Here is a 12,559-nt window from a genome sequence, read left to right as displayed (position 1 = left end):
GTAGCTTACAGAAAGTACAAGAGGGCCAGAAGAAGAGATACAGATGGCAAGAAAAGCATATCAAAAGATGCTCAATGTTGTTAGTGATTCGGGAAATGCAGATTAAAAGTATAAGAAGGTACCACTGCATACTTACTAGAATGGCTAAGATTTTTTAAGAACTGACAGTATCCATTCCTGATGATGATGATGTACAGCAACTGAAACATTCATATATGACTGATGGGAATGTGAAATTGTATAGCCACTTAGGATAACAGTTTGGCATTTTTAAAATACAGTTAGATGTATTTCTATGGTGTTCCACAGGTAAGTATTGGTCCGAGAGGAATAAAAATACAAGTTCAAACAAAAACCTGTGCCCGAATGTTTATAGGACCTTCATTCAAAATAGCCCAAACATGAAGCAACCCATATGTTCATCAACTGGCATACAGATGGACAATTTATGGTGTATTCATACAACAGAATACCACTCAGCAATGGAAGGGAATGAGCTACTCATGCATGTAACAACATAGATGAATCTCAAAAACATAAATGAAGGAAGACAGACACAAGAGGCTAAATACTTTGTGATTTCATTTATAAGTCATCCTAGAAAATAGTTTCTGCCTTATTAGACTGTGACCTTCTTGGTCTGATAGAGTTCTTTGCACCAAGATAACATCAAAGTCAGTGAACGAGAAGCAGAAATTCTGAGTTTGAAGCATGTCGGGAACAACCTATAGCCCCTACGGGAGTCAGGACTCCAGATTGGGTCAAAGGTGAATACAAGGTAGTTCGGGGTAAATCAGTATGCCCAGGACTATTAAACACGAGGGCAGGGAGCTGGACCTGACAGCATATCTGCTTCAGTGGACCCTCTACAAGTTTGTCCACTCACATAGCCTTTAGCCTCCTGAGAACATAACCTTTCTTTGATGATCATTAATTACAGCTGATCGCAGTAGCTATCAAGGGTATGATTTGCCTGCCTTTGACAGATTTCCAGTTCTGCCTTGCTTGTCCATTTACAGTGTGCTTTATTGACCCTCTTTAGCAACTCCTAAGAATTGGCCGCAACAGAGACCACACTTACCGATCAGGTTGACCCCAGAGTTGCGTCAGTTTAACAGGGCTTCTAGTTAGTTTCTGGCAAACATAAGATGCTGAAGCAAAGGACCATCTTAATTGAAGTGTTTTTGATATGACAGATTTTACAATGATAAGTTTGGCTCAGATATAACCTATGCTTCAGAAATACAACAAGTGATGTAAAGAAAAGAGCCTGTGGTTAGAACTCAGCAAACGTTTTCTGCTCCCTGGACTCAATCTGTTCAACCTTAGGCCACGTAACCTTGCACTTAACCGTACAGGGTCAATGAGGCAGGTGGGCTGATGCTCTCAAAGGTGCCATTCAGCTCTAATATGAATCCCATGACTCTAAGAGTAGTTGGTAGTATAACTGGGAGGAGGAATAGAAGAAACATTGCCATTTCTTAGACTTTCAAGCTTTTAGACCTGACTTTCAGGCTTTTCTGAGGTCTGAGGTCAGCTGTGTCCAGTGTTTACATTATAACATATCTATTTTGGAAAAGAACTGGCATGGTTTGTAGACAGGGATGGAAAAGTACTTAGGCTATTCTTGCAACTAGAGGCCCATAATCAGGTTTTTATACTTTTCCTTAGAGGTATATATTGCAATGACTCACTGTAAGAAACAATATTATTGCTCATATTAAATATTCCTTAAGTAGCTTTTCCATATCTTTGAAAGAGTTGTTTCTTCTAAGAAAGCAGATTTTATTTTTGACATGGTGGTGCCCTTTTTTTAAAGCTCTTAATCTAGTTCTTTTCATGTCAGTGAAACCTTAGCATTTAAAAATGAATTGAAATATTGGTAACTAGTCCAATAGAGATTTATTTTTGACTACAGAAGCCAAAACTCCAAAGTTAAGTCTTTGATGCATATGTACGTTTTTAATTTCTTATTTTTTCAATTCCTGTAGACCAGTTCTCTTTGTAGTCAAATTCATTGTAATCCCATCACGAAAGTGTTGATCTTTTAGTAACCTTTATTGAAGCATTGTATTAATCCACATTCCCTCACGGTAACAGACGGTTTGTATCAAACATATCATGCAGCTTAGCTCAAGTCCCATATGGAACTAATAAGCCACGCAGTAAGTGGCCTTGTGTAGATGAATATAGTTTGGAAGAGTGTGTGTGTGTGTGTGTGTCTGTGTGTGCACGTGCGCATGCATGTGCATGTGTCTGTTGTCTAAACTGAATTTCTCCTGCCAAAACCTAAATGACAAAATGATTCCTGAACCCCTGGAGTCTTTCTTGGCCTGGAAAAATTGTGTGTTTAAAAAATAAAAACAAAATTGAGTACTTTGATATTAAATTAGCTCTCTTAGCTCAATAAGCAGATGCTCACTGAGTATAAGAGCTCAGCATTTATTTCTTAGAAGTACAATCACACTTTATTTTAAAATATGATCTACGGAGCTGCAAATGGTCTTACTCCTTCAGTGGAGTAGTACCATTCATCAAGCTGTAGGAACTAGTCAATTTCAACTACAAAGGCTCTAACATCATAGTTGATCTAATTTGGTGAAACTCACAGTGATTTGGATGAAACCAAATTGTATTTTTATACAAGAAGATGGTGTGGGAGAGGAAGATAAGGAAAGATACTTTAGTGGAATTGACATGGTTATAATTGTCTGCTGAGGTCTAAATGTATTCTGTGCTCTTGTTTTCTTTCCTTTAACTTGTTTCAGTAACTATAAAGCCAGATCTTCCTGGTTTGTATGGGGATTTTCTTTTGCTAATAGACAATAGCATTTGTTCATTTTTTCAGGGAAACCACTGAACGTTCTTCTTCCCACTTCCCATCTCATTTATCATTTATGTGTAGTTTTCACCTACTAGCCTACGATAGAGTTGCACAAAAGTTTAATTGCTCCTGTGGAGTTCTAAACCAATCAAAGTAAAGCCGAAATTCAAGCTAATTGAAACCAAAATTCCACTTAAAAACTGCTTAGACTCTTTGGGTGGTGGTTAAGTAGGAAGTTGTTACAAAAGGTGTTTATTTCAGAGACTAATTTGAGGCAGTTAGACAGACCCAAAGCAATATTTTATTTGCCTGGGTTTCTTGGCACCCCCCCCCCCCCAACCTTCCCCAATCAGAAGTGAGAGCAGAAGGAGCTCTTTAGGGAAGTGTGGTATTGATAGTACTTGGTGAGGGCAGGTTTTGAGGAATGTGAAATAAGATTTTTTTTAGAGAAAAGAGAACTTCAGTCTTTGAACCTAACCTTCAGAGCCGCCTCTGGAGTGTTGCTCATGTTCTACAGCCAAGGCACAGATTGGTTATGTGACTCGTTCAAGATTTCATATATTATGTGGTGAGAACAGACTGTGAGTCCAGGCCTGTCATTCCAGAGACAGAGCTGATTTACAGGGCCTACCCTGGTGGACACTAAATAAATACTTGTTGAATGAAAGAATAGAATATGTAGGAACTTAGTAAATGTAGTTCTTTCTCCCCTTTCCCTGTCCTTTGTCTTTTCCTCCTTGGCCTCACTTCTTTTTTTTTTTTTTTTTTTTTTTTTTCTGTTTCTGCTAATGCATCACCACAGTTAACTTGTTAAGGAATTACTTAATAAAAATTTAGATATATTTCTTTCCTAAAGTATGTACATTTTAATAGTGGGTCAGCTCTACCTGACATAGTATAGTATATAAGACTGAACCCCATCCTACCCCTTCTATTTTCATATACTTCCCCTGAGGTGTTCAGAAAGGTATCTTCTGTAGGCTCTTCCATCAAAACCTACCCCTCAAGTGAACACATAAAGGTTTGACACCCTTTTCGCCAAGTTTGACTTCAGATACCATCAGAAGTGGGCAAAGTCAGAAATGGGGCTGACTGGGCTGATGTTCTTTCCTCTCTCACACTGTGAATGTGTGCTGTGCAAACCATATTTTTATATCAGAATCCTTATATATGTGGTGCAAACCTGTAATGTTAGAGCATTGAAAGTGGACTCACAGAACTTTGAAAGGCTCATCGAGATGATGTAGCTCAGGAGCGTTTGTTTAACCTGCAAGATGGGAATGCCTGTCTGAGCTCTAATTCTATTCCACCACTTCCCTTAGTTAGAGGAGTTCCTTATTTGCTTTACGCTTTGGGCTTCTACATAATATTTCATTTGAACAAAGGATTCTAGAGCTACAGAAAAAAAAAAAAATTTTGAAAATTATTTGGCTAGCCAGAGCAGGGAGGCACTTGCTGATGATCATACAGTAGAGCTCAGTCACCCAGATCTTCTGACCACCCACATCATGTCTTTCCATTTCACTGTGCAATTATTTTAAAGATATTGACATGTATCGTGTTCATTACTGCCTCTTTAGAGTGCTTGCAGTCAGAAGCTTAGTAAATTAGTAAAAATTGCCATGTAAAAAAGTGAACAGTGTACTTAAGATTTTTTTTCCTTTGAGTTGAACTCCCCTCCCCCCCTTTTCTGACACTCATTTTAATTAGTTAAGTGATAAGCCATCTTTGGGCACCAGTTTTATGCCCAGCCTAGTAGTAGATGCTCTGATGATGATAATATATGGAGTATATATGTATTATAATGGTAATAAGTATAGTTTATTGAGCACTTATTATGTACCACATATTGTTTGGGGTGCTCTGTACACTTTATCTTATTTAAACTTCACAACAGCTCTGCAAGAGAGGTAACATTTCCCATTTTATAAGTAAAGAAGCTGAAACTCCTCAGAGAAGTGAATGACTTACCCAAAGTCAAACAACTAGTAACTGACAGCACTGTTATTCACATCCAGATCTTTTGCATCGAAGCTCATTGCAGTGCGTCATGATGCCTCTCATTCCCTCCCCACAGCATTGATCTCACTTACTAATTAACAAATATTTATCAAGTACCTACTCAGTTAGTTAAGGCTTTCCAAAGACAGCACATGCAAACTTGGTGCGGGAAGGCATTTGGGGAGTGGTGTAAAATGTTCCCTTATCCTGGAGGAGTCAGAGAAAGCTACCTACAGGAAATGGAACTTGTATCCACACCTTGAGAACAGATGGAATATTGCCAGATGGGGGCACCTGGATGGCTCAGTCAGTTAAGTATTCAGCTCAGATCTTCATCTCCGCATTCCTGAAATGGAGCCCCGTGTTGGGCTCTGTGCTGACAGTGCAGAGCCTGCTTGGGATTCTCCCTCTCCCTCTCTCTGCCCCTTCCCTTCTCTCTCTCTCTCTCTCTCTCTCTCTCTCTCTCTCCCAAAATACATAAAGATAAAGAAGAGAATATGGCCAGATGGAAGATGCCTAGAGAGAGACTTAGAGACAGGAAATAGAGCTCTATTGAGTACTCTGTAAAAGGCTGTCCGGAAGGTTGTTAGCCAGTATGAAAAAGCTGTTATGTATGTAGGGGACTGCATGATAAACAAATTGAATTTACTCATTTATGTCATACTCATTTATGTCAGCTCCCCAATGAAATGCTATTTATTAGTGGCACTAGATAAAATAATTTAAACTTGCAAACTCACGGGGTTGAAGAGAACAGAAGAGACGAGAGTGAGTGATAGTCAACAAAATTTTAGAAAAATGCAAACAAATAAATGAGTGATAAACTGAGTTGGCAGAATGGAGAAAAAGGAAGCCTAGAGCCTTCAAGTAACCATGTAATTCAAGCCATCGGCCTCCAGAAGGACTTGGGATTTGGAGGTATGAAGTACCTCATAGAGTGTAGAATAAGGAATAGGTCTAAAAAACAGGAGAATTGCTTGAAATTCTATAGAAAGAGAAATAAGATTGCCAGTTCACTTCATCCACACTTCATAGCCAAGCAATTACCCCTGCACACACCCCAGTGGGAGATTGGAGGTTTACTTTCTGAAAAAATTGAACCAGAGAAGCTCTGAGCTCCGAACTGCCCGGTACACAGGGTCAAGAAATAAGATGCCTTACCGAAAACAAGGGGATTCAGTTAAAGTCCAACATACCAACACTGAATTCCCCCAACCGCTTTTTCCTACTCTCAGAATGGGATCTAGATTATATTCCTAGGCAGAAGATTGGAGGATTCCCTCTGGAGAAATATAGTCCCAGCAATGAGAACTACTGGGATTGACGTGTGCCCCACAGAAAGGGCTAGGTTTCAATCCTCACTCGCTCTACAGTGAACCCCCCCCCCCCAGTCAGCAAGCACTGCATAGACTATCTGATGAGCTTTTACAGTCTCATTCATAATGCCGTGAATGTTTTTTCAAACCTAAAAGAAAAAGGAGGAAGAAGAAAGAAACCCAGAAGTAACAGAAAGTAGGGAAAGAGGAGATGACAAAATACTACTGCTGCTAATAACAATAAGAAGAAGAAGAAAAGAAGAAGAAGGAGGAGGAGGAGGAGAAGGAGAAGAAGAAAAGAAGAATTAGGGGATAACAGTTTTCATATTGAAAGGCCTCACAATGTGCCCAGCACAATGAATGAAAAACACCAAAACAGAGGCTTAGCACTGTGAACTTTTAAAATACTGGGGTTAAAGAATAAAATCCCAAAAACATCCAGAAAGAAGAATCAACTCACATACAAAGGATCAAGAATCAGAATGTTACCAGGTTTCTCAGTTCCCATATGCACAGTTAAATGGCAGTGAAACAGGGCACGCCTGGGTGGCTCAGTCGGTTGAGTGCCCAACTTCGACTCAGGTCATGATCTCGTGGTTTGTGAGTTCGAGCCCCACATCGGGCTCTGTGCTGACAGCTCAGAGCCTGGAGCCTGCTTTGGATTCTGTGTTTCCCTCTCTCTCTGCCCCTCCCCCACTCGTACTCTGTCTCTCTCTCAAAATAAATAAACATAATAATTAAAAAAAATTTTTTAAATAAAAAAAAATAAATGGCAGTGAAACATTATTTTAGAAATTTTGAAGGGAAATTATTTCAGCCTTGAATTCTATACCCAGACAAACTATCATTCAAGTGACACCTTTAAATATTCAAGGTGTCAAAAAAGATGCCTCCCATGCTCCCCTTTCCCAGAAAACTGTTATAGGATATGCACTACCATGATGAGGCAGTAAACCAAGAGAGAAGTCATGAGATCTAAAACAACAGCTTTGACACAGAAGAGATGATGGGGAAGGAAAGTTCTGAGAAGGGAGCAGTGGAGAAGGCCCTGAGAGCAGCAAGTTCAGAATGGAACAGAGAAGAGGGGTGCTTCCAAGGGGGAAATGGACCTGGTAGGTTATGTGGTATATTTAATCAGACTGAGAAGAATTTTAAGGTTTTGTTCTAGTTTAGAGGGGATCTAGTGATAAGTATATAAGTACTCAACAATTAACACTGTCTTCAAGATAGGTACCCAACAACTAGGAAAAATGGCAATTATCAGTTTAGGAAAAGCAAACCCAAAAAAGTACAAAAAAGGAATAGTATGTTCTTACATGGCTTAGCAGTGAAAAGTATTTCTGCATATATAATAAGGTAAGCACTAAATATTGATCTAACAAAAATTGTGATATTTAATATCTTAAGGGTGAAGAGAAGTATGTTTGGGAGGGTAGAGAGTTAAATCCTCACATTCTTTACGAGAAAGTCATAGGTGATGTATGGATCAGGGGATAAAATGTTTGTGTAAGGGAAGAGTAATATAAAAGCTAAATTTTCATTTTTCATAGTAGGAACACAGTAGATGATGTTTAAAACTGGGAAGAATAGGAAATAATAGGAAAATTAATATAATCACACTATTTAGAAATATGAAGGTGAAGAAGTTGTTACTGAAGAGCAAAGAATTTGCTTTTTCATTATAAGCCTTATGCACTTTAGACTTACTAAACAGTACATGTACTTTATTTTTAAATTTTAATATATATATATATGTATTATGTGTGAATTTTTTTGGTTTTATATGTTGAAAATTAAAAGGGTGACATGGTAGAAAGAATTTGGAGTTGTTATTAAGAAATCATAGCCAAGGGGCACCTGGGTGGCTCAATCAGTTAAGCATCTGACTTTGGCTCACGCGCGGTTCATGGGTTTGAGGCCCGTGTTGAGCTCTGTGCTGACAGCTCAGAGCCTGGAGCCTGCTTTGGATTCTGTGTCTCCCTCTCTCTCTGCCCCTCCCCTGCTTCCGCTCTCTCTCTCTCTCTCTCTCAAAAATAAATAAACCTTAAAAAATTTTGTTTGAAGAAATTCTAGCCAAAAAAAGAAAAGAAACTCTAGCCTTGTAAAATCAAAAACCAAGAAACAGCAAGTGTTGACAAGGATGTGGAGAAAAAGGAACCCGCATGCACTGGTGGAGGGAATTCAAACTGGTGCAGCCACTGTGGAAAACAGTATGGAGGTTTCTCAAAAAATTAAAAACAGAACTACCATATGATCCAGCTCCACTACTGGGTATTACCCAAAGAAAACAAAAATACTAATTCAAAAAGTTATATGCGTCCAATGTTTATTGCAGCATTATTTACAATAGCCAAGATAGGAAAGCAGTATACACATACACACAATGGAATGTAAGATGTGAGACACACACACACACACACACACACACACACACAGGAATAGTACTCAGCCATAAAAAGGAGAGATCTTGCCATATACAACAACATGGATGGACCTAAAGGAAATAAGTCAGTCAGAGAAAGACAAATACCATATGATTTCACTCATACTTGGAATTTTAGAAACAAATGAACAAAGCAAAAAGAGACAAAAACAGACTGAAATACAGAGAAACAGAGAACATTAACTGGTGGTTGCCAGAGGGAAGGTGGCTGGGGGATGGGTAAAAATAGGTGATGGGGATTAACAGTACACTTATTGTGGTGAGCACCCGAATAACGTATAGAATTGTTGAATCGGAAAAATGAATGTAGAATGCACAAATGTTGAATGTTGAATGTAATTAACATAACAAGTATGTTAATTATACTTGGATTTAAAAAATTAAAAAAAAAAAATTTAAATCCAGCCTTGGCTTGGTCCCTGATCAGCTGTGACCTTGGACAGGACACTTGCCTTACTGAGCCTTAGTTTCTTCACTTATGAAAGGAAGGAGGTTGGAAAAATGGTCTCCAGGGTCTCTTTAAGATATAATGTCCTAGGATTCTGTGGTTAAAAAATGATAATGCTATACAGCAAATGCAGGGTTAAGACCTGGGTAGAGGCTTAGAATTCCCACATTTTCCTTTTTTGGTTGAAATCAGACTTGAAGAAAAAGTTTTGTTGTGGTCTGTGAAAAGAATTCAACACCCACCTTCCATTGTGGAGCCTACAGCAGGCAATTGACTATGTACTGGCTCAGGGACACATAGCTTAGTGTTATTTCAGTATGGGTGTGTGTGTGTGTGTGTGGTTTTTTTTTTTTTTTTTTGATATTTAATATTTTTCAGTATGAATCACAGGTGAAATTTCCATGCCATGTGTAAACAATTTCACTTTTTTATTGAAACAATGAATTCAGGAATGTCACATTGGGATATCAGCCATTTTACTTTTATCAATGTATGGAAAAAATGCTTTTATACTAATATAAGAAATGATGTCATTTAATATGGAGTAGATCTTATAATTCAAGGTCAACAAATCTCAGGAGGTGATTTAGGTCACCAAGCTAGCTTTGGAAAAGGAAAAGAATATTTTCCCTTTGTCTTCTCAAGTATTTCAACCAATTTTCTTCTCAGACTTTGGGGTGGATGGTGGAATAGCATGGTTGTGAGAACGAGGCTCTAGCTAATAGTATTTCTGCTATGAAAACATGCGGTCCTGGAGAATTTATTTCCCCTTTCTGGGCTTCAGTTTCCCCATCTGCAAAAGAAAAGGATTGCCTTAAATAATATTCAAAATACCTTTGAGTTTTAACATTCTCTGTTTATACTTCCTTATTTTTTGTGTATATTCAGACCATTCGAGAGATCTGGTTAGGCTTGGGGGTTTTCCTTTAGCGGTTCAGGGTAGTGAGAGTAAACTCTGTTAGTGTCATTCACACTTAAGTAAAAAAATCAGTTAAGTAGTAGATACAAACAAAAGAAAGGTTTGATTTTGTTGTTGTTATTGGTAGCGGTTTTATTGTTTGTTTGTTTCTTTTTTTAAGATTTTTTTTTTATCTTTTAAGTAATCTCTCCATCCAATGTGGGGCTCGAACTCACAACCCCGAGATCGAGAGTCGCATGCTCTACTGACTGAGCCAGGCAGTAGCCCTAGTAGTGGTTTTATTTTTTAAGAGAGGAAAATATTTAGAAGTTTGGCTTAGCCACTTTTAAATTTAGGTGCTGGAAAAGTAAAACTTCAAGACCGATTATCTTTCATGTTAGTACACCAGTATACAGCTTACAAAGTACTTTCTTCATACATATCACATCATTTGAAAAATACATTTCCACAGGGCCTTGTACATTTGTTGTGTATTTTTTTTAACGTTTATTCATTTTTGAGACAGAGAGAGACAGAGCATGAATGGGGGAAGGTCAGAGAGAGAGGGAGACACAGAATCTGAAACAGGCTCCAGGCTCTGAGCTGTCAGCACAGAGCCCAACACGGGGCTCGAACTCACGGACTGCGAGATCATGACCTGAGCCGAAGTCGGACACCCAACCAACTGAGCCACCCAGGCGCCCCTATCGTGTATTGTTTTTAACATTTTTTTATTTTTGAGAAGAGAGAGAGCATGAGCAGGGGAGGAGAGAGAAAGAGGGAGACACAGAATCTGAAACAGGCTTCAGTCTCTGAGCTGTTATCACAGAGCCTGACACAGGGCTCGAACTCATGGACCTCGAGATCATGACCTGAGCCAAAGTCGGACGCTTAACCGACTCAGCCACCCAGGCGCCCCCATTTATTGTGTATTTAATGTTGTGTGTGTGTGTGTGTGTGTGTGAGAGAGAGAGAGAGAGAGAGAGAGAGCGCGCGCGCACGTGTATGAATATGCACATATATTTAGATCGCTGTTATGACCAGTTAAAGAAGCAAGAGGTAGTCAGAGACAGAGTTAGAGAAGGCAAGGAATAGACAGATGAAAACCATTAGCAAGTTACCCAAGGTACATAGAAGGACCTAATTTTAGAAAATCAACTCTAGCAGAAATAAGTAAAACTAAGACCAGATCCATCCACAGGCCATAGTTTCCTCATACCAGCTCTACAGCTGTAAGTCCTGGTTCTGGACAAGAGGAAAGTTAGGAATGAGAGAAAAACAGAGCACAGCTTCTATCAAAAGTGGCTTGCTATTTATTTGTTTAATAAGCGTTAACCGAACCCTAGCACTGTCAGACACTGTTGGAAATTAGAGATGAGCACGACATTGCCCTTGGCTATACAAAGGGGAAGGTCAGGGAAAGAAGGGCTGAATGTGCCCAGAGTATCTACTGCCAGCCTTCAGTATCGAAAACCAAATACTGGTTTTGCAGTATGTGTCCCTGGAGTTAATGTCAGCAAACCCTGTAGGGCTCTTTGAAATGTGCTAATTCCATACGTGGCCATTCCTTGTCTTCTCTAACTTTAGGAGGCAAGGAAGCAGGAGAGGAAGAGGCTACCTTTTAAATACCATCCTGGGGGCGCCTGGGTGGCTCAGTCGGTTGGGCGTCTGACTTCAGCTCAGGTCACGATCTCGCAGTTCGTGAGTTTGAGCCCCGCGTCGGGCTCTGGGCTGATGGCTCAGAACCTGGAGCCTGCTTCCGATGCTGTGACTTCCTCTCTCTCTGACCCTCCCCCGTTCATGCTCTGTCTCTCTGTCTCAAAAATAAATAAAACGTTAAAAAAATTTTTTTAAATAAATAAATAAATACCATCTTGAAAGTATGGTCAACAATATTGGAATCGTACATTTACATTTCCTCTCTGAGAGTTCAAAAGAAGAAAAAACTTAGTGAATGGATCATGTTTGGGAAGCATTGCCTAGTATCTGCCAGAATTTCTTTTAATTCTGTTTTTCCACCTTTGCAGCTAAGATATCAACATGGACTAGGGACTCCAGACTTGAGGCAAACCCTCCCTAACCTGAAAAACTTCATGGAGCATGGACTAATGGTCAGGTGGTGAGTACCTTTATCTCTGACACCCAGAACCTGGAACGTGGATAATAATCGGAGAAACTTTCCTGGCTTCCTCATCGCTCCACACGTGCTTTCTTTGCTAAGATACCTGAAGGAAAGGAAAGGCAGCCATTGTACGTGTGTGTGTCTACACCCCAATCTGGCTTAGTGGAGTGAGGCACCCTCTGGAAGGGCGCAGGTTCGAGGGGGTACTGTTTGAACACTGGGAGGTTGGCTGGGTGAGGAGTCCTTGAGCGTATTGCTGAGGCAGAGACTGGGGGACAGCCAGTGTGATCCACAAAAGGGAGACAAGGAGCCCCTGGGGCTTCTTCGAAGAGCCAGCGGAGGACATAACGACAGCATGAGCTTCAGGATCAGTGGCTATGAGAGTTAAGGGAAGAAAGCAGACAACAAATAGGTCAGCTTGATGGACCCAGTCTAAGACCAGGAGGCCCATGCCAAAATGTTTCTTATATTTGATGTCAGTGCCTGTCGGACCATAAGGGCAAGTTG

The 12,559-nt window shown here is 39.8% G+C and overlaps 1 protein-coding gene across 4 annotated transcripts in view; it reads left to right on the top strand.

Moving 5' to 3' along the window:
• The window catches only part of UVRAG (UV radiation resistance associated), a 297,841-nt gene that overhangs the window by 253,945 nt on the left and 31,337 nt on the right, over positions 1-12,559 (top strand). For all 4 annotated transcript variants that reach the window (XM_045483965.1, XM_045483963.1, XM_045483962.1 and 1 more), the window contains exon 14: positions 11,958-12,049. In XM_045483965.1, coding sequence (XP_045339921.1) covers positions 11,958-12,049 — 92 coding nt within the window. The remainder of the gene's footprint in view (positions 1-11,957; positions 12,050-12,559) is intronic.

Source organism: Leopardus geoffroyi, chromosome D1 (genome assembly GCF_018350155.1).
Source record: "Leopardus geoffroyi isolate Oge1 chromosome D1, O.geoffroyi_Oge1_pat1.0, whole genome shotgun sequence".
Taxonomy (NCBI): domain Eukaryota; kingdom Metazoa; phylum Chordata; class Mammalia; order Carnivora; family Felidae; genus Leopardus; species Leopardus geoffroyi.
Note: the sequence above shows the minus strand (reverse complement) of the source record. Positions and strands in the feature narration are given on the sequence as shown.